The sequence below is a fragment of the Chionomys nivalis genome, chromosome 17 (assembly GCF_950005125.1).
Source record: "Chionomys nivalis chromosome 17, mChiNiv1.1, whole genome shotgun sequence".
Taxonomy (NCBI): Eukaryota; Metazoa; Chordata; class Mammalia; order Rodentia; family Cricetidae; genus Chionomys; species Chionomys nivalis.
Window position 1 is genome coordinate 40,157,416 of NC_080102.1, and position 22,566 is coordinate 40,179,981.

A 22,566-nucleotide genomic window follows, 5' to 3' on the forward strand; every position below is an offset into this window, starting at 1 on the left:
CTGTCCCACGTGGCCCTCCTGCCCCTCCCTGGCAATCCCCATGCAGACTCCAGAAGGGTCAGTATTAGCAAAGTTTTATTTCAACTCTTTTCTGCCCATAAATGACTAAAAAAGCCGGTGTGCAGGAGGCGATGCCACCCGCTGGAGGCAGCGCCAGGCACCGAGTCTGTCTCCAAGATAAGAGGCACTGCTCAGAGGCCTGCCCCCAGGGTGGGGACCAGGCAGGAGCGAGGTTTGGGACGGAGGAACAAGCCAGCATGGTGGCTCCAGCCCGAGCCGGAGATCCCAAGGTCTACCACACTCTGGTGGGCTGACAACGTAGGGCACCCAAGGCTGTAAGGAGCGGGCATGAGGTTTCAGAAGGATCCATGTACTGTCCCAGGAACTCTTGGTCAGCAGGGGGTAGGGAGATGGGGGTGGAGGAAGTAGCCTGTCACTGCCAGACACCTTCCTAAGAGAACCTCTGGGTGTGGCTGTATAATGTAGTGTGAGGGGCACAGGCCACACCACGGCCTGAGGCAGGTGGGTGGATATAGGTGTAGACATGGGTCCTGGGACTGTGGCTGTTACCCTTCCCTTTTCTTTTCTAGACTGTGATCCATGACAATGGGTAGATATGGTACCGACAGCTCTGTGTGTGTGTCTGTCTGCGTCTGTCTGTGGTGTGTGTCTAAGGGGGTCATGGGACATCTCTGATAATGGCTAGTTAGTGCCAAACAGGAGCCTATGCAAAAAGTGGTCAACAGGGCCACCTGATACAAAGTCCTGATCCCAAAGGGGCCCCTCGGGGGCCAGTACAGCTGGATGACCAGGGCCGGGCAGACCAGGCTGAACCCAGGCCCCAGTATGGATGTGAGCTTATGTTAGGTGTGGGACAGTGGTGGGGAGGGAAAGGGTGGACAGGTAGCTATGGTGAATACATGAGCAGCAGGCATGGTAGTGGCCAGCGTCCAGCCATCAGAAGGTAAAGCATCGCTCCTTGGGGTGGCCCACACGCTCCAGGTTTGGCAAACAGGCAAACTGGATCATGGGTGGAGGTCCACACATCAGTATCAGCGTCTCCTCCCCAGGAGGTGGGAGGTGGTCCCTGATCATCTCCTCATTCACGAAGCCCTGGCTGTAGTTCCAGTCTGCAGAACGAGAGAGCAGCTCAGTCAGGATGGAATCCTTGTCTGTCCTGACCTCTCCCAGATGCTATTCATCCCTAAACCCACCAGCTTCTGACAGCCTGCAACCAAAACACAAGGCCTTCCCGCTTGCCCTTGCCCACTATACAATCTGGAACCCTGCCTGTGGCCCCCACAACTATCTAGGATTATTTAGTGCAGTGCTAGAATGGAGTTGGGCCCATGCATGCTAAACAAGTGTCCTGCCCGGGATATGGCATATGAGTTTCATTTTATAGAAACAGATGCCCAGGGGAGCCAGAACTGTTCACGGTTACACCCTAGTCTCCCTAAGGAGGTGCCCAGCCCAGGCTGGTCAGAGTGGTATTCTCGACACCTTGAACCCCAGCTGCAAGCTCACCGCCTGACTCCTCTGCCACCTCAGAGTCAACCCACAAGAAGTAGGGTCTGGTTCACAGATGGATTCTGGTCCCCGACCTGAAACTGTTACTCAGTAAATGAGGCACAGGCCAGGACTGAAATCCCAGCACTTGAGAGAGACAAGGAAAGGGAGGACGTGAATTCAAGGCCACTTTGAGGACTGGAGAGTGAGACTGTCTCACCATAAATAAACAAAAGACTACCCTAGAAGGGGTGGCAAGTAAGAAGGGTCCGAGGTCCAACACTGCTGAGGCCAGGACAGACTCTAGGCCTGGGCTCTGGGCGGCAGCTGCTCCTTCCAGGTCCTGTCACCACCTCCCTCTCCTGGGCCTCTGTGCACACTACTTCCACCTTCCCGTCCCTCATAATAGGTAATGTGGCAGAGGGAAGCCCGCACTCGATGGCTGGGGTGGGCTCTGGTTCAGTGTTGACTTTTAAGGACTGGCTGGTTCCGGATGCTCAGAACAATTCTGACACCTCCCGGTCCACCTGAAGGTACCTGCTCCGGGCCAGTCCCCGAGCTGTGCCCCAGAGGCACAGACATCCTCTAGATTGGTTTCAGAGGTGGGCAGGTGGAGGCGGCGGCCAAGCAGAGGTGCTGGGCCACTGACACCTGCGACTGAGGCTGCCTCTGAGACTCAGGGCTCCGCCAGGCCCCTCATGGCCATCACTCAGGATTGTCTCTTGCTTGTCTCCACCCTCTGAAACCCAGAGGGGCTTCCTCAAAGCCTTCAGCACCAACAGAAAACAACACAGAAGCTCAAGGTGAAAGAGGCACTGGGGCCAGGGAGATGGCCCAGTGGGTAAAGGCACTCGCTGTGCAAGCCGAGCCTGGAGACCCGAGTCCGATTCCCAGAACTCAACTCCACAAACTTGTCCTCTAACCTTCACATGTGTGCTGTGGAATGCATCCCGCATACACACGCGCGTGCACACACACGCACAGACACACACACACAATTACAACGTTAATAATGTTTTCAGAAGGCACTGACTGACAGGGAGGCATCGCCTTCTGATATCTTCTCTATGGGTCTCCAGATGCAGGAGGCACCAGTACCATCCCAGGAGAGACTCTAGGACTGGGGAGAATCCACTGGGTTTGATCAATCATGTCCTCCAACTCATGGAAACCGTGAGCTAAGTAACTGAACACATGTATTTCCCTCTGAGAATGCCAGGGTGACATACAAGGCCCACTGCGCAGATATGCAACACGGCCAATGTTTCTGTGTGAGCCTCATCCCTGACTCCACTTTAGGCCAGCCCTTGTTTTTCTTCCATTTCTACATTCCGTTTGTACCCCTCTGACTCAGTGTGTGAGTCACTGTAAGCTTCCTAGGATTCCTCTGGAACAAGGCGTGGTGCAGCCAGACAGCTGCCTGGGAACGAGCCATCTGACAGCGCAAACGGGAACAGAGCAGAAGTTCACAGACGTTTTTGCACGGTGTTTCCTATTCCAGGTCCCAAAGGCCCTGGGGAAACCTAGCATTTGCCACACGTGTGGGCTGCTGGTCCTGTGTCTGGGTCCTAAGGGCCTGCTGCTGCTTCCCTATGGGTCAGGATGGTACTCAAGAAAAGGAAAACACCGGCTCATTACCCAGCTCTTGCCCTGCCTGGCCTTGTTATGAAAACCAGCCCCGCGAGATGGTCTGCATTTCCACAGACCACCATGAGGGGGCAGCTCTGGCCCTGACCCCTCTGTAGGACAGTTGCCAGTTAGCAGCTCCCAGGCAAGCCCACTTCTCACAGGCACTTTCTTTATAGAAGAAGCCATTCAGACACCCACACCCAGTGCCCCACTGACTCACACACACTTGGTATTGAGTAGCTGTTTCTTCCCACTGAAACTCCTTCCTGCCCTGGGGAGGACGGAGGAGGCCAAGGCTCATAAAACTCTATAGAAATTTGGGAGACTCACTGGGGCCTCCCTGGGGTTAGGAAAGACAGGAAAGTGGTCTATGGAAGGGGAGTCTTCAGTGGGGCTGCCTGCAAGCTTCACTGGGATGGAATCACTCCTTTGCGCGCTCTCTCTCTCTCTCTCTCTCTCTCTCTCTCTCTCTAACCAAGAAAAATACAACAGCCTATCTTTTTGCCCTCCCCACCCAGGGTTAATAAAAACAGCCTATCTTTTTGCCCTCTCCACCCTGGGTTAATAGAAATAGTCTATCTTTGGTCTCTCTACCAGGGGGGACTAGAAACAGTTTATCTTTTATCTTTGCACTCTTTCCCAGAGGGGACTAGAAACAGTCTGGGGGGGGAAGCAGGGGTAGCTGCTTTTTTTTTTTTTTTTTTTACAGCAAAGACAGTAGTGTTAGTTGCTGTTGTTTTAAGGAGTTAGGGTCCCAAGTGGCCCAGATTGGCCTTGAACTTGCTATGTGGTTGAGAATGATGAACTTCTGGTCCTCTTACCCCACCTTCTCCTGAACACTGAGATTGTAAGCATGTGCCACCAGGTCCAGCCTGTGTTATGCTATAGGTCAGACCCAGGGCTTCATGCCTGCAGTGAGCCCACGCCAACACTGATGTGAGCTCTTAGCCCCTCATTTTTGACTCAAAGCAGGAAATGAAGGACAGCTCAGTTCGCAGAGAGCAGGCTCACAGGAGTTTGGGGGCCTCGTTCCCTCCTTTCAGTTTGGGCCTGGCTCCTCCCTGCCCCTCTCCAGAGTGAGTGACCAGAGAAAGTACATATAAAGACTGTTCAGATTACAAACCACACAGAAGCTGCCACCCCAACCCTCAGCACTGTCCCAAGGAGATAGTGTGGGCTTCTCTGTCCAGTGGGGTGGCGTGGAGAGGGCAGGGCTGCCCTGCTCTGCTGCTCCCTAGCTGTGGGGTGTGGTCACTTACTTCCCCTCTCTGAGAGCTGGTTCCTCCACAGCCATGAATAGGCCATGGGTGTTGAAGGAGCCCGGTGAAGGCTCAGGGCTAAAGGTGGGTGCCTCCCACTCGACCTGGGGCTCCCTGTACTCACCGTCCGGGGCTTTGTCCACTGTGTACCAGAGTTTGAAGCGAGCGGAATGTTCGTTCCTCAACTCCTCCAGCTCAGGCCGCAGCAGGATGTCCTTCTCGGACTACAGGAGACAGACCTCCAGTCAGGACAGGTGACGAACATCTCAACAGGGGCAGGCCCAGGAGTGGGTCGTCATGCCCCTGTGGACCATACTCAGCAGCTCGGAGGTGACAGACACCTCAACAGGGACAGGCCCAGGAGTGGGTCGTCATGCCCCTGTGGGCCACACTCAGCAGCTCGGAGGTGACAGACACCTCAACAGGGACAGGCCCAGGAGTGGGTCGTCATGCCCCAGTGGACCACACTCAGCAGCTCGGAGGCAGGTGCTGAAGCTCACTAGCATCCTTGCCTGCAGGGCCCCTCAAAACATCTGGCCAACCGGACCTTATAAATGGGGCCTGTGAGCCAGGTATGGAGACACATGCTTATAATTCCAGCATCTAGAGGCAGAAGCAGGAAGACCATGAATTCAGGACCAGCCTCCACTTGTGGGTTTACAGTATCAAGGTGTTTTTGACAGCTGTGCAGGGGCCAAGTCTTAGGACGGTTGAGACTAGACTGGAGACAGGACATGCTTCCCCTGGGTTACTGTGCCTGACACACGGGCAGTGCCGAGCTGGGCCTGATGGATCCTGGGGACAAGATGACCTGAATCATATCTGGGAAGCACAAAGTGCCAGGGTCTGGCCTCTACACTGCTGTGACAGGTGGGACTCGGCCCGGTCTCCCCAGAGACATCACATGAGTTCATATTCAGCCACAAAACAAAGGACCCGAGAGGCTCTTGCGAAAGTCGCCAGCCTAGTCTACCAGTGAGAAGTGTAGGCTACACAGCAGGTCACAAAAGCCAGGCTTCCGCCATGCTCAGAGGCCTGAGTCCTGGGCATCTCAACTCTGTCTCTGCCCAGGCCAGTGTCCTCCCACTCCACCAGAATTCCAAGGTGAACTCTGCCCAGGGTGAAGGCAGCAGCCAGTGTGCAGGAAGGAATTTAGGGGTAGGGAGATGCCTCAGGGCTCCCTCTTCAGCAGCCCCCCATACCTGCTGTCACCAGAATGTCTGCCCTGGCCCTCCTTCCAGACATCCTCGGCAGCTCTGCAGAGCCCTGGCTGCGCCCTGAGCCTGCCTGTGCTGGGGACTGTTCACTGACCTGGTTGGCGAAGAGCAGGTAGCACACGGTGTGGTCGTTTGGGTCCTTCATGACAGCGCGGATCACTTGAAGCATTGGGGTGATGCCTATAAAACAGGGTCCCCACTTACTGAGTGATGCCTGCTAGGGGACACCGGTCACCCAAGCAGGGAAAAGCGTGGGACACTGAGGCCTGGCCTCACACCTACCTCCCCCATCCTCACATCCTGACCCACCACAGCTCAGCAGGGGCTCCAACTCTTACCTGTCCCTCCTGCAATCATGCCTACAGACTTCACTGTCCTTACAACAGGGTTGGACTTCTTGTCTGCGCGGATGGCAAACTTTCCTAGGAAGGGAAAGATGGGTAATTGAAGCAGCTGAGCCCTGTGGGAAGACCACACAGCCCCCAGCCAGAATGGCTCTGTACAAATGAGTCCTCTCATGGGAAGGAGAGAGCACAGGGGGGCAGAGTGGAAGATACCCACTCAGACACTGGCTGGCTGGTTTGGGGGCACCGAGTAAGCAAAGCAAGCCAGTCTGTAAATGAACCTGGTCCCCGAAGCACGGCCGGGGCAGCCCCTGAGCAGGCCACTTACCCTCTAAACAGCCAATGACCAAGGGAGGGGAAAACACCACTTGTCCCCACCTCCCAGCTTTCCCAGACACAGAACCCCCAGCTCTCCAGTTCCCAGGGATGCCCACTCCAATCACCTTTGCCCTGGTAGACCAGCAGCCCATTGGGGCCCCGGAACTCAATGGTGTCTCCGATATTCATGTTTTCCAGGTACTGGGACATCTTCCCTCCAGCAGGAAACTTGGGATGGGTGTCCTTGAAGTAAACCTGCAAGCCACACAGGTATCTCTAAGTCCCCACCCAGCCTTGGGGTACCCCAGCCTCTCCTAAAGTCCCATCCACCCAAATTTAAGCCTTCTACCCCTCACTTCACAAAGGCAAGGCTTCCACCTGCCCCGCAGGGCTACTAGCGGCAGGGCCATGCTGCACCAGCTGAGGTTCTGTGTCCACATCTGCCAGCGCAGTGAGGCTCTGGGTATCAGCTCGCCCTGCCCTCCCTCCTGGTACACACTTCAGTAGTCACACAAACATCCCCCTCAACAACTTCCTTCTGGGCCCCTGTGGGATTACTGGCTTGGGAAAGGGGAGGCCTATGATACAAATGGCCTAAGAATATGGACACAGAGGAGCAGCAGTGCCTGTCAGGCTGGGCCGTCTTCCCAGGGGCCTAGACCTTGGAGACAACCAGGAGGCTGACAGGGAAGGGGAGAAGTGGGCAGAACACTGTCATAGGCTCTGGTACATCCAGGGCCAGCAGGAGCCACGGAGACTCAGGAGGGGCCAATCGATGGCTTTTTGTTTTTATCCTCCCCCCCCCCCCCAGACTCCCCCACCTTCCTGCACTCTTTTTATCTGACCAGAGATTCCAACCCAAACAGATGCTCGGTCCATGACCATTTCCTTTGTTTCTAGACAATGTCCCAAGCCGGACTGGGGCATACAGGACCCTGTCTAGTTCTATGATGTCCCACCTTTTATCTACCCCTCAAGGCCCTGCTTTGCACTTTTTTTTTCTTTTTTTCTGAGACAGGATTTCTTTGTGTAACTGCCTTAGTTTCCCTGGAACTCATTCTTAGACCACGCTGGACTTGAACCCACAGAGATCGCCCTGCCTCCTCCTCCCCCCACCCCCCACCAAGAGCAGGCATTAAAGGTGCATACCACCATGGCCTGGTTCTGTTCTGCACCTGTCAGCCCTCAAGTCTTCTGACTTCAGAGCCTTTACACTTGGAAGGCAACACCCACTCCACTAGGTCTTCCCCTTCTCTGCCACCTGAGTAGGAAGTAGATCTCCACACCCCACCCTGCCACCTGCAGTCATGCCCTGGGGACCCTACCTTGACCACCAAGTCCACGAAGCCCTTGTCATCATCGCTAGAGACGGGAGTGTAGGGCCGAATGACCAAGTTCCCATCGATCCTACTTGAGAGGTAGATGTGCTGGCCTGTAAGGCAGGGAGGGGTCGCTTGGGGTCAGGCACCATTCCCCCAGGTGCTTTTCTTCCCATGACCCTACACCTGTTTCACAACCAAACTCTGGCCCAGCCTTGGCTCCCACTGCTCCCTCCCACCTCAGAGGGATTCCCAGCATGTCTCAAAACCTATGCTGGTGCCACTGCCAGGGACACAGGCCCCTCCCCCACTGGACTCCAGGAAGGATGAGCTAGGTTGAGCAGACTCACCAATGGGAAGGCCCAGGATGTGCTGGGGCGAAGGCAGGGCGAAGCGGAAGCGCCGTGTGTCGTGACTGATGATCTGTAAAGAGGGAGAGCTGCTGGACCTCAGAGGTCCCCACGGCAATCCCTCAGCAGTGACAGTGACGTCACCAGCACACACATACTGGGGGGGACAGTCACATGTCTGGTGGGCCTCTGCTCTTGCAGAGAAGGCCACAAAACAGGGGGGTAAAAGGAAGAATGAACATGTGGTTCCAAAGGGGGATAACAGACAATCTGGAAAATTCCACATGGTGGTGGGAAAGATCCACCCCTACTCTCAGCTGGAGCCTAAGGTAACACAGAACTAAAAAGGAGCAGAGCTGAGACAGAACCATTATGTGCCAAACCTGGCAGCGGAAGGTTCTACAAGTCACTGCAGCCAAGAGTCCACAAGGAGTGAGTGGCTGAGGCTGAGCTATGTAGAGCCAGGAGCCATAGCAACCTCTACTGCCTGGGAGGTCCTGGGGTTGGCCACAGCCAAGAGCCCAAAGTCAGGCCTCCACCCTCCACAGACTGGGCACTAGGGCAGAGTCAACAGCTGGACTGTAGACTCTTCCCCTCCAGGGATGGACGCAGCTGCTTAAGAGGCGGAGGAAAGGACCGAGAGACCTCCTGAGACCCCTGTGGGAAGATCAAGCAGTCTGCCAGTGAGTTCTAGCCAGAGCTGATTGTGGATCCTCTCCTGGCACCCAAGCTGGCTCGAGGAAGAGCCAGCATCTGCAGAGTGACACCCACAGGGGAAGCATCCACAGACAGCCGCAGCACTAACACGGGTGTAGGGAGGGGGTAAAAGGCAGGTGTCCCCATCTTAGGTCAGACTGAGAAAGAAGGCGTTGGCCCTCAGGAAGAAGTCAGCACAAGGAGGCTGTCGGGCAGGGGAAACCCCACCCTGCACATTTGAGCGGAGGAAACATTGGAGAAGGCTCTCTGGGCACCACCACTCAGAGAAAGCTGTGGGCCACCTGCCTCCCAGAACCTTTGGGCTCGGTCAAATGAGGCCTCAAGCTGACTGGGAGCAGAGTCCAGCAATACTGACTGGGCCTAAGGGCCAACGGCAGACACCACCCTCTGGAGATTTTTGGGGAGGAAGATAACTACTAAGACAGTGTCTCGCAAGGCAGCTTGGCAGGACCACAGAGCAGGTTCACCTGCTGACAGGGAGGGGCAGCAGCAGCCTGTGGAGGGGGAGGGGAAGAAGCTGAACTCCAGAAACGCCGTGTGCCCATTCAGTGGGGACAGGAGGGTTCCCATTGTGCGGACTTGCATCTTCATAAAGCATATAGACAGTCTCAGAAAACAAGCAAACAAACCAAACAGAAGAAAGCAGTTTTGGATTCATGGAAACCCATCTGCATTGTGTGGGCAAAATGGAAGCAGGCTTCAGGCTTCCAAAACAGACTACTGGACCATCCATGGGTGGGGAGGGGAAGCCCCACCGCACAAGCATTAGTTTTACAGTGACACACAAATCATTAAATTAAGATGAAGCAAAGAGGGGAGAAGAAAATGAAAAACGAAAACAGGTAAAGAGGGCTGAGGTGAGGGGCAGAGCTCTGGGCACCTTGCTTAAAGCCCTGGGTTCCATGCTCAGTAACACACCAAGCCAAGAACCTGACAAACAGGGGCTGGAGAGATGGCTCAGCAGTTAAAAGCACTGGCTGTTCTTCCAGAGGACCTGGGTTCAACTCCCAGCACCCACATGGTGGCTAACAACTGTCTGTAACTCCAAGATCAGACAAACATGCAGGCAAAACACAAGTGCACATAAAATAAAAAATAAATAAGTTACTAGAAAGAAAGAAAGAAAGAAAGAAAGAAAGAAAGAAAGAAAGAAAGAAAGAAAGAGAAAAAACCTAACAAACAAGGTTTAAAAACATGAGGGCCGGAGAGATGGCTCAGTGGTTAGAGGACTGACTGTTCTTCCAGAGGACCCAGGTTCAATTCCCAGCACCCACATGGCAGCTCACGACTATCTGTAACTCCAGTTCCAGAGGATCCAACACACAGATGCAGATGTAGGCAAAACATAAAAAATGCACATAAAATAAAAATAATTACATTGTTAAAACATGATGCTGGCTGGGTGTGATGGTACACACCTTTAATCTCAACACTTGGGCAGCATCTCTGAGTTCAAGGGAAAAAAACAAACAACAAAAAAAAAAAACATGAGGGGCTGGAGAGATGGCTCAGAGGTTAAGAGCATTGCCTGCTCTTCCAAAGGTCCTGAGTTCAATTCCCAGCAGCCACATGGTGGCTCACAACCATCTGTAAAGGGGTCTGGTGCCCTCTTCTGGCCTGCAGGCATGCACGCAGACAGAATATTGTATACATAATAAATAAATAAATATTAAAAAAAAAAAAAAAAACATGAGCCAGGCGATGGTGGCACATGCTTTTAATCCCAGCACTCGGGAGGCAGAGGCAGGCAGATCTCTGTGAGTTCGAGACCAGCCTGGTCTATAAGAACTAGTTCCAGGACAGGTTCCAAAGTCACAGAGAAACCCTGTCTCGGAAAAAAACAAAACAACAACAACAAAAAAACATGATGCTGGGTCTGGTGGCACTCGGGCAGTGCTCGCCTTTAGTCCTAGCACTCAGGCAGAGGCAGGGGCATTTCTGTGAGTTTCAGGCCAGCCTCACTTACTGTAGTAAAACCTTGTCTCAAAAAGAAACAAATAAAAACATGAGAATTCCACTTTGGTAAGAAAAAAAAGTATGCACGTGTCTACATATGTACATGTATGTGTCTACACATATGTACAAGACTTACTGAGAGGCCACAGAGGTCTCAGTAGGAAAGGATTTGTTTATTTTGAATTTTCCTTCTGTCTCCTCTACAACACTGAGAACATTACAGACTTACATCCTTGAGCACCATCAATTCCCCACGGAGATAATCAATTCCATGGTCACACATTCCAAGCGGAGACCTGGGTCCAGGGCCTGAGGACAATGTGCCTCCACTCCTCTAGGCTTTGACTCTCTGCTCCCTGACTCAGTTTTCCTGCCACACCCCTCTGGAAGCAACAAGGGGAAGCCAGGAATAGAACAGGGAGTGCCTTGAGGAAAAGGGAGTGCATCTATGCCGGAGGGGGAGCAGCTCAGCCTGGGTCCTGACCAGAGGAGTGGTCTGGTGCAGACATAGTTCAAAGAGGCAGCAAGAGGAAGACATCCAGGCTAAGGAAAATCAGGCTGCACCTACCACTTGGGCAGGGGAAGGGAGCTCTTATCTCCGAGGGGCAGGATGCTCAGCCTCTCACCCTGCCTCCCAGGCTAAGTAGGGGTGTGTACCCAGAAGTCCCAAAGGGCCTCTTCCACTCTCATAATCCAAGGACAGTGAACATATTGGGAGGCAGCCAGAGGGTGTTACACTACCCCACAGTAAAACAACACCTGTCTTCACCAGAGCACCCCCAGATTCTACGACTGTCCCCCACAGACAGAAGGGAAAGGATGGGCTGGGGAGGGTCAGGGGACTCCCACCTGAGATTCCAGCTACTCCCTTCAGCTGGGGTCAGCTGGGGTTCCGCCCTAACTGCCTGGGCCTAGGGGCCTCCTGGAGGTGCTACAGTGCACAGGGTTAACTCAAGGGGCCCTCCACCTAAGCCATGTGGGGAAATCCATCACCCATGTCGGGGTGAGGCTTTTCGGTGGTGCGGCTGCTTCGGGGTCACCCATGCTTTGAAAGTAAGTCCAATAAACTCACTGGTTCCCCAGGGTGGCTTATGGCAGACTGGTACTTTGGTCTGTCATTGTGCCCTATCTGGAGGGAAGGAGTTCACACAACAGAGAGCAGGGTCTGAGTCCCTCTGTCACTTCTCCGTGCCATTGTAAAAGGGGCAGGTGACGGGGTGATGAGGTTCCCAGGAGCCACAGGGATGCTGGGAGGTGGGGTGGGGCAGTCACCTCCTTGTCGATGAGCCGCAGCGGGTACTTGATGTCAGGGTTCTCGAGGGTGATGGCCGGTGAAGAGCGCTGGAACAGCTTCATGAAGAGGCTGTAGAGGAACCAGACCGGAGAGAGCACCACGTGGCTCAACTGCAAAGAAAGAGTGGCCCGGGTCAACGGCGACCCCCCCAGGTGACACGTCTCCAGCACCCCAAGCTTTTCCTCCTGGGACCTTCTTCCTCCAGTCTTGTCCAGGGAACTCCATTTGGCAGCCTACTAGAAGAACCACTAAAACCAGACTCACGACGCCTGCCACATCTCTCAGCCATCTGTGCCCAGCGCCTCGAGAAAAGTTTTGAAAAACCTTGAACTTCAGATCCTCCTGATTCCACCTCCCAACTGTGGAGATTACAGGCATAATGTGTCCTGCTTGCTGGGCAAGGACTCTACTGACTGAGTCAAATCCCAGGCCCAAGTTCCAGTTCTTAGCCCCATTCAGAATCCACCTCAGAGCCCTGTGCTGACCACAGGCCTCCAAGCATCTATGAACCAGAATCCCAGGGGTCATTGACCCCACACTTTCTCCTCCTTCCTTCCCCTCAGAGCCAAGGAAACAAGCCAGGGAGATTGGAGAAGTTGACTCACTCCCCATAAATAATGACCCCAAGTCTCTCCCTGGTGCTGTGGTGTGCCTTCAGTAATGGGCTGGGCACTACTCCTCACTGGCTGAGTAGCCCTGGGCAGCTGTTTTTGGAAGTTGGGCTTAGCTCAAAGAGTGAGTCACTGGATCTGGCCCAGGCCCTTTCTCGGCTTCCTGGTTAGCCGGGATGTGAACAGCCTCAAGCACAGGCTCCTACTCTACTGCCCCAACCTCCCCGCTACGGCAGACTGAAATCACAAGCCAAAAGCTCTCTCCTCTCTGGCTATTTCTATCAGCCATTTGGATCACAGGAGAAGGGCTCTCACCCACTGAGCCATTTGGTTAGCCCTGTTGTAGCCCCTAAGGAAGGATATTCTGGCTCTTCAGCCCCACTGTCCCCTCTCTCCGCACCCAGCAGCAGCTCAGAGAGCACTCTGCAGTAAGCACGAAGGCTCACTGTGAGGCCTTCCTCCTAAGGAGCAGTGAGCTAAGCTGAGGGCTCCCCTGATTCCCAGAGGGGTGTGCAACCTAAGAAGTGGAGGGACCATAAACCTGACACACTCCTCACCCCCAAACCGGTTCTGCAGGTTCCAGCAGCCCCAGCAGTCCAGGGCCCTTTGTTGGGTCCAGAACAAACTACCTCTCTCCTAACGAAGGCCACACCCCATGGGGCCCGGTATGTGACCCATGGGTCTAAAAAGGGCCAACGGCTGGACCACACCCACTTAGTGGGCACTACTATGCCCAGCATCATGCAAGCACCTTTTCTGACCCCAAGGCTCACTCACTGAAGGACCAAGTTGGCAAGAGTGTAAGCTCAAAGAGATACAGGTTTTTGTTTTGGATTTTTTTTTATTTGTTTGTTTTATGTTGTTGTTGTTTCATTTTGGGGGTTTTGTTTTGTTTTTGTTTTTCGAGTCAGGGTTTCTCTGTGTAGCCCTGGTTGTCCCAGAACTCTCTTTGTAGACCAGGCTGGCCTCGAACTCACAGAGATCCACCTGCCTCTGTCTCCCAAGTGCTGTGATTAAAGGCCTGCCTAGCGAGACCCAGTTTTGAGGTCCAGTCCAGAACTCAGAAAGGGTCCCCTAGGGCTTGGGGCTCTGGAGAAAGTGAATGAGGTTTCCAAAGGCCATGCACCCTGAGCTGGCACTGCCCCAAGGTCAAGGCCATGTGTCCCTGGGCTCACCCCACTTCAGCCCTTGACTGTAAGTCTAGTGGCTCCTCCAAGTCACAGAGGGGAACCAGGCTTGCCAGAGTCACACCAAAGTCTCAGGATCATATCCATGTCACCATCTGCCAGCTTACTCAGGGTAAGCAAGTGGCTGGCCACAGGGACAAAACCAAATAAGAATGAGACTGCAATTTGACCTCAGGGCTTTTCAGTCCCATCTTGTTCCTGAGTCACCTCTGGGGACAGGTCCTGCTGTGCTCACATCACTGTCCACAGCCCAGATCCAGACACCAAGCCCCTACAGAAGGCCCAAGCATATTTCCAACCCCAGCCTCCCAAACCGACACGCTGCTCCACTCCCCCAACACGCACTAGCGTTCCCACCACCAACCTTAAAAGCACCTGTTCTGTGGCTCCAACACGGGCCTCCCCTCCCTGCTCCCTCCACAACTTACCTTGCTCCAGCCTTTGCACACTTTCCTTTCTGCCCCCAAAGCCCTGCCTCTAGATGCATCTGACCAGCTTCTCCTATGAATCTTTCAGAACCCAACTCAAATGTTAAAGCTTTCCTGAGGAGCCATGCCTAGCTCTCCTGGTGACTTGGCACAGCCTTAATTTCTCTGTAAGCTCTCTGGAGATGGGAACCATTCTGGAGGTTTTTCTTCTACTAGATGGTTCCATGGCATGTAGCAAAACCACATCCAGAAACTACCACTGTTGGCAGTCTTGGGGATGAGCACCAATGACTGCACAACTGGACCTATGCCTGGCATAACCTGTTCTATCTCCCCCAGCAGGACTGTTCGGAGTACACAGGTTCATTAGCTGGAGTCCCCTTGGCCCGCAGGGGGCCTCCCAGGGCCTGCCACACACCTGGATAGTGCCTGACCCTCTACCATGGGCTCCTATTGTGATTTGAATGGGGAATATCCCCCATAGGCTCATGGATTTGAATATCTGGTCCTGAGTAGATGGTGCTATTTAGTTATGTCCTAGAACCTTTAGGAGGTACAGCCTTGCTGGAAGAAGGGCTAGGGACAGACCAGCTATCTCTGCTTCCTGTGCATGGTTGATGTGATCCCCCAGCTGCCTGCTCCTGCTGCCATGCCTTCCCCGCCATGGTGGACTCTAGCCCTCTGAAACCATGAGCCAAAACAAACTCTTCCTTAGGTTGCCTTCGGTCAAGGTGCTTTATCACAACAGAAAAACAGCTACCACAGAGTGCAGCTGTCACCACATCCCCATTTAACAAAGGAGGTTCGGAAGGGCCCAACACGGAATTCAGATAGGTTCCATGTGTGGACCAGCCCACAATTCTCCCTCACCCTAAACCCCCCAGTACCCAGCAGTTTTGAGGGCAGTGTCTACAAAGACACCCCTGTGTCAGGACTCTGGGTGGGTCCCACACAGTCCCTCCACCAGTCCTGGGTTCAGAATGGCCCACCTCTCCTGTCTCCAGGTAACTTATGGTTGCCTGGTCACCACTAACCCAGCACTTATTTGGTGCAGGAGGCACTCAGCAAATACTTGTGCAATTGCCGAAAGGACAGCAGCATCCCTCTCGCCTGACCCCTCATGCCTCTCTGACTTCTTGTGTTGTCTAGAAAGCTCCCTAATGAGGGAAGGATGCACCCTATCCTATTTCCTTTACAAACCTCAGGCTTAACATAGGCTGTGGAGGGAATCAGGCCACTTGCCTCTTGCCTTGGAGCATGCTCAGAAGGTACAGGTCTCAAGAGCCAGGCCCTGCCTCCTGGCTGCTCCCAATAGGCACAGTCCTCTTACCTCAACCCTCAGGCTGCATCTGGGAGCTGCTCTTGTCACTCTCAATTCAGATAAGAAAACAGGTACTTAGGTGACAAGCCTGAGTCCAGGGACACTTCTAGACACTGGGAAGGGGGAGGTGAACCTTCTCTAATGTAAAAATTCCTATCTAGAAAGGTAGCTGTGACAAGCTATCCTAGCTGTCATTCATTCAGTCAACAACCCCAGCAGGCACTCCTGTGTCTAAAGTAGGTGTGTAGGTGTGTGGCCCAGGCCTAAACCCCACGCCCAAGGAGCTCAAACTACAGGGGGAGACAGGCCCAGTCACAGGGCAGGTGCATCAAGGCCAGGAGCAGCAGAGTTAAGGCTTGATCTCTGACAGTGAGAGGCCCAACCAGACTCACTCACCGGGCACTGGATGTATTCTGTCCTCACTGGCACCAAGTAAACAGGCTGTCCCCCACCCCTTCATGGCACCACCCTAGCCCCAGCAGCAGTGGCCAAGTAAACAGGAGGTAGATGGCTGAGGCCAAGTCACTGCCCCAGTTCCTCCTCAGCTGTGTGCACGCATGCACACACACAGGCGCACACGCACGCACGCGCGCACACACACACACACACACACACACACACACACCTTACCCCAACCAGTTTCAAGTCCTTGGGAGCAGCTGCTTCCCAGACCTTCACACTCCGGCCATACTGTGTACCAAGAAACCCACCCCTTCTTCTCCTTGCTCTAACAGCAAAGAGGGGTAAAGAAAACTGGGTGCCAGTGTCCAAGAAAGGAGCCCTGAACTCACTTAACATCATAGCTAACGGGTGCATGGTCTGGTCCCCACCTGCAGGACACCCTGCTTGGCTGCTCACTCTAGCATTCTCCCCTCTAGGACTGTGGAATCCACTCTGCCTAGGCTGGATAGGGAGAATGGGCAGAGAGCCTAGCCCCACCCTCCCTTCCCTACAAGTGCCAGGTCCTTAACCTGGGCTTAAACAAACCAGTCACCGACTTGCTTACCTGCCCACCACCCACTCGCCTGCTGTCCTGCCAGATCTAGTGACCACAGCCCTCCTGGTCTTGTTCTAAGTGGGAGGAAGTGGGAGGAGATGGAGGAAGTCCTGAAGTGGGGGGCTCTGGGCTGGGCTCCAGACTCTGGGGGAAGGGAGCCCAGGAGGAGGAACAGGTGCTTAGTGGAGCCACCCTCTCAGCATTCTAAGCCACCAACCAGGCTCGGGTTGCCAGGAGCCAGTGGGAAGGCCTTATCGACTCTACAAGAGGAATGGGGCTGTCAGGGCTCGCGGGAACTCACGGACAGGCAGAGAGGCAGTCCAGAACAGTACGCCAAGCCTGCAATGTTTTCCAGACGGATAGCTGACTTGAGTGCTGTCCTCTGGGCTGGAGCCCCCAATATATGCAGGAAGCCTCCCACAGGGCCTGCATGGCCCAGATAAGACATCTGGTACACCCGATGCCCAGCAGCCACCCACAGAGCACATGGCCTCTAGGACAAGAGGCTGGACTGTGTATACTGTAGGCATCAGACATTATGTGGGACCCCAGTCGGTCCCCTAAGTCAAGGGCAACACCAACCAACCCTTGGACTGATGAGGCCAGGGTGAGGGTCTCCTGATAATTAGGGGAACTATTGTTAACTTAGCATGAGTGGATCCAACAGCCAGGAGCTGGGGTGCTGTGACAAACCCACCAACATGGTCCAGAAGGTGGGGAGAGCCTGGAAGGCAGGGGAGGGCAGAGGGCCAAGGGCAGTCTCTGGGGAAACTGGTCAGAATGTCACTGTGAGGTGATGTCACTCTGGGGTAATGCCACAGGTTTGCCTTGGGCCAGGCTGCTCCTTGAATGGACCATTCTAGATTGACCACTCTCTCAAGAGCAAATGCCAGGCCAAGAAGCCAATTGCCTGTCTTCACCAGAAGTCTTGGGTCTCACAGAGAGAAGGACAACCTCCATGACAGGGGCTGGCCTAATTTTTCCCACACCCCAAGAGCTGGACACCTCTAGGTTAGGGTGTGTTTATGTGGTTGGGGCTGGGCACACTTCACATGGATGCTCTTAAGAAATAAGGAAGAGAAGGAGGTCTCCAGTTGCCGAGAGGGGGACTCAGTCAACCCAGAGGGACAGCAGGAGGGTAGATTTATTGATATTAGAAGGTCCCAGAATCCTTAGTGCTCTGGGCCGGTGGCCAAGTCCAAGTGACACTTCAGTGACAACATAGCTGTGTGAGTAACAGGAATGGATGGTCAAGGCCTGCATGTGACAGCAGCAAAGAGGCAGACAGCAGGAAAGATCCTGGCCAGCCACCAGCCTCGTTTATGGCAAGATGATGCACCCACCCCTGCTTTACAGATATGCTACACACTTTGTCCATGCACACAAGCACCCAAAAGTGCTCACTCTAGCCCATGCCAGCTCACACGTGTCCACTATTCACACACGCGTGTCTTCACGCCCACGCCTTCATTCTCACACACTTGGACACCCACAGCACACTGCCCGTTCACAAAACCCTCAGGTGCGCACTCATTACAGATGCATGCGTTTCACATTCTCACGGGCGGGGCTCAGTCGCTCCAACTTTCTCAAGCTCACAAGTCACGCCCACTCACGCGGGCACACACGTCACTCATTCCCTGTCACGTTCGTGCACACCCAGGAGGGTCCCCCAATGTCCGCCCCGCGCCCAGGCCCCTCTGGCCTGCGGCAGAGCCGGCGTGGCGCGGCCACCAGCAAGGGCGTGAGTCATGGTCCGCAAGGGGCCGGGTGGGGCGCGGTGCGCGTGAACGGATGCTGGATGTCCCGGATCGTACCGGGTCCCCACGGTGCGCGCCTGGTGACCCCTGATCCCTGCCACCTACCGTGCTCAGCTGGGACCCCATGGTGGCGGAGAAGACAGTAGCTGCACGGCTCTGCACCCGCTACTCGGACGGCCGCTCCCCCAACGACCCACCCCAGCCGCAACACCTCGGAGGCGGAGCCGCTAGGCGGAGCCAGTCAGGAGAGCTGTGGTGGGCGGGTTGGGGCGGGGCTCCTGGTGTTCCCGCCCACAACTTCCGCCCTGCGGGGAATGGAGTGTGTTCTGAGTGGCTGTCTGCGCAGCACGGAAGGGGCTCGGCGGGACCGGCTGCGGTGGCGCCGCTTTGTGGCCTCGGGCGGTAACTGGTGGCCTCTGGTCCTGCTTTGTACGGGTGTAGAGAACAAGGTGCCCCCCTATCCCCCTCCCCCCGATGATAAGCTCTCAAATTGGAACCTTCGGTCCTGGAAGTTTGCAGGAGCTGACTATGCTGGCAAGAACACAAATCGCACCCCAGGGCATGTTACCAACACCTCAGACCACTAAGTTCAGGCCACAGTCCTGTCCTGCACTTCAAGCCTTTGAACCGGTCGGTCGCTCCTGAACAAATTTCCCAAGTGTACTGAGGCCAGCTCCGGATTAAAGTTCACCTCTTCAATCAGACTGGTTCTGCCCCTGCGCTCCCTGGAGGGACCCGCCTGGTGCAGACTGGCCTTTGTAGTGTTTTACCCTACCTGCTGGTTCACGGTACTCTGCGTCCTTGTACCCATCCCCCGCATCCCCAGGCTGACTCTGCAGTCAGCCCCCTGTGTGCCTGGAACCCAGAACCGAGTCTAGAACGTAGGTACTTTATAAACACTTGCTGAATTTGTGACCTAGTGGGGAAGTGAATGAGTCTCTGGTATTCTGGAATATTCTCCAGCGTGGTACTGGCCAGAAAGACCGCTTTGAGAGCACCAGAACCTGCAGATCCTGGATGTGGAGACAAAGCGGGAGATGCAGAAGGCAGGAGAGGCTAGAGAGGGCTGAGACACGGGGGTGGGGGGGTGGGGGGGGCTTACTAGGAGGGTTGAGTGAGGGAGTGAGGAAGGGACTTGCTGCATGAAAATAGGGAACTAGGGGGCTGGAGAGATGGCTCAGCGGTTAAGAGCATTGCCTGCTCTTCCAAAGGTCCTGAGTTCAATTCCCAGCAACCACATGGTGGCTCACAACCATCTGTAAAGAGGTCTGGTGCCCTCTTCTGGCCTTCAGGCATACATGGAGGCAGAATATTGTATACATAATAAATAAATAAATATTTAAAAAAAAAAAAAGAAAGAAAAGAAAATAGGGAACTAGGGCCTGTTGTGACCCAAGTATTCAGTACTGAAAGAGGCAGGTGGATCTCTGTGAGTTCCAGGCTACACAGTGAGACGGGATCAGGTGTTTGTTCTATGACAAAACACCATGACCAAAGACAGCTTTAGGAGGAGTTTATTTTAGCTTCCAGTTCCAGAGGGGTAAGGCGTCCGCTGGGGGTGGGGTGGGGGGTGTATGGTGAGCATGGCTGGAGGAGTCAGATGCTGAGAGATAACATCTGGACCTTAAATGTAACAGAGAGAGAACCAGCAGGGACAAGTATATAAGTTCTCAAAACCCAGCCTCAGTGACAGTACTTCCTCCAGCAAGACCACACCTCCTGAACCTCCCTAAACAGCAACACAAATTGGGGAACAAACGTTCAAATACCTGAGCCCTGTGTGGAACAGTTCTTTCAATCCACCCCAGAAACCTTGTCTCAAATAATACAAGGAATAAAAAAATAAGGAACAATGGCTGCCACATCTGCAATTCCAGAACTTGGATAGTGGAGGCAGGTATAAGGGGTTCAAGGTTATCCTTGGCTACATACTGAGTTGAGGTTAGCCTATACTACATGAAACCCAAAGAAATAAGCATAGGAGGGGCACATACCACCCTGGAATATGAGGGTGGGCTGGACGTCAGTTAAGTATGTTCTCCTTTTTAGCACTTTTGAGGCTGAGGTAGGAGGATCACAAACTCAGGCCAGTCTGTTCTACAGAGTAAAACCTTGTCTCAAAAGGACAAGTAAATGTGGGTGTGAGGCTCTTCTTATGCCTAAAAGTAATTAGCTAGGAAATGTGTACAGGAGACTAGAACTCTGGTCTTCACAGCAGCACAGCAAGCCCTGTTCCTCTTAATCCTCTAAGCTGTCTCCCCCGCCCTCACTGTTGCCTTCCTTAGGATCATTATTGACTGTCCATCTCTTTCCTCTCTGCCTGAAGCTCTTCATAGTTGTTCCTCTTCCTGAGTGTAAGGTGGGTCATAGGTCACAGTCAACTTTCCAGACTGTCTGCACTCATACTTAAGCCTCTGGCAGTCTGTCTTTCTTTCTCTCTCTCTCTCTCTCTCTCTCTCTCTCTCTCTCTCTCTCTCTCTCTCTTTCTTTCGTTTTCGAGACAGGGTTTCTCTGTGTAACAGCCCTAGCTGTCTTGGAACTCGCTTTGTAGACCAGGCTGGTCTCTTCATAGAGATCTGCCTGCATCTGTCTCTCTAGTGGATATCACACCAGGTGTCATTCTAGCATGACGCCCTGACCTCTGACCTGAGGAGACAGAGCTGATATCAAAGTGGAGAATAGTGGAAGCTGATGCCAACCTCTGGACAGATCTTGTCAGCTTAGGGAAGGGAAGAGTCATGTGGTCAGGAAAGTGACTGTGACTGCAGGATGGTAGAGAGGAAGGGTCACAAACTGGAGAGGTGACTCAGAGGTTAAGAGTGTGTGCTATTCTTCCAGAGGACTAGAGTTCAGTTCCCAGCTCGCCTAGCCACCGCATCACTAGCTCTAGAGTAGTGGTTCTCAACCCCAAAGACCATCAGAAATCACAGATATTTACATTATGATTCATAACAGTAGCAAAGTTATAGTTATGAAGTAGCAATGAAAATTTTATGATTGTCACCATATGAGGAACTGTGTTAAAGGATCACAGCATTAGGAAGGTTGAGAAGCTCCAGGGGAACCAAATGGCCTCTCCTGTCCTCCATGAGAACCTTGCGCACATGTGCACATACACAGACATAAATAAAATACAATAATTTTTTAAAGATTTATTTATTTATTATGTATATAGTGTTCTGTCTGCATGTATGCCTGCAGTCCAGAAGAGGGAGCCAGATCTCATTACAGATGGTTGTGAGCCACCATGTGGTTGCTGGGAATTAAATTAGGGACCTCTGAAAGAGCAACCAGTGCTCTTACCCTCTGAGCCATCTTTCCAGCCCCCATTAACTTTTTTTTTTTTAAAGCTGGTCATAGTACACACAACTTTAATCCCAGCACTTGGGAGGCAGAGGCGGGTGGAGCTCTGAGTTCAAGGCCAGACTAGATTACAGAGCAAGTTCCAGGACATCAGGGGCTTCAGAGAGAACCTCTGTCTCAAAAAAAACAGAAGAAAAAAAAAAAAGCCACCTGAGATACTCCACTTTCTCTACTCTCCACTCTCCAGCTGCCTGGGTCCCAAGGCCTACTAACCCAGTGCTTGGCGGCCTCCAGCCCTGGTAAGAACCAAACTCCAACATAGAATGTGGTCAAAGCTGTCTGAGTTGGTACCTGTTTGAAGACAGTGTCTTTCTCACTATGTAGGTCAAGCTAGCTTCCAACTCCCAGTGATCCTTCTGCCTCTGCCTCCTGAGTCTTGGATCACAAGCTTGTCCCACTATCCCTGTCTTGTTCTGTTTGATAACTGAGCTAGCTCTCATCAACAAATTCTCTTTGGGGGGTTGGGGGGGCCTCAGATCTATATGCAGTGATTGGACTCCGCCCAGAAGTTGCTGATTCCCAGGTGGATGTTGTGCCTCTTCTTGTGACCTTTCCTCTGAGCCCCAGCCTACTCCCCACTCTGTCAGATCCAAGCTTCAGCTCAGGTTGGGATGTTGCTCCAGGGATGGTAAGCTGAGCAGGCTGAGGGAGGCTGGGGTCTAGTGTTTTTGGATAGATTTCTTCCCAGGCTCTTGTGAGGAGCTGGCAATAAGGCCGTCCTGGGGCATCAGGGAGAGAAAGTAGGTGACATTAGGAACAGTTAGCATTAAAACTGTTGTTTTCTCTTCCTTCCCTTTTCCTTCCTTCCTTCCTTCCTTTTTGTTGTTGTTGTTGTTGTTTGTTTTTTCAAGACAGGGTTTCTCTGTGTAGCCCTGGTTGTCTAGGAGCTCACTGTGTAGACCAGGCTGGCCTGGAGCCCCCTGCCTCTGCTTCCCAAGAGCTAGGACTAAAAGTGTACCAACACTGCAGCCTTTTCTCTTTCTATGC

The 22,566-nt window shown here is 53.5% G+C and overlaps 1 protein-coding gene across 1 annotated transcript; it reads right to left on the reverse strand.

Moving 5' to 3' along the window:
- Positions 1–58: 58 nt before the first annotated feature.
- On the reverse strand, positions 59–18,426 carry LOC130889060 (NADH-cytochrome b5 reductase 3). Its single transcript, XM_057792547.1, has 9 exons — positions 18,322–18,426; positions 11,891–12,022; positions 7,946–8,018; positions 7,602–7,708; positions 6,402–6,531; positions 5,953–6,036; positions 5,709–5,794; positions 4,522–4,621; positions 59–1,130 (listed from the first exon to the last, which is right to left on the reverse strand). The coding sequence occupies exons 1-9, from the start codon at positions 18,340–18,342 to the stop codon at positions 958–960; spliced, it is 906 nt and encodes a 301-aa protein (XP_057648530.1). The 5' UTR covers positions 18,343–18,426; the 3' UTR covers positions 59–957.
- Between the last annotated feature and the right edge of the window lie 4,140 nt (positions 18,427–22,566).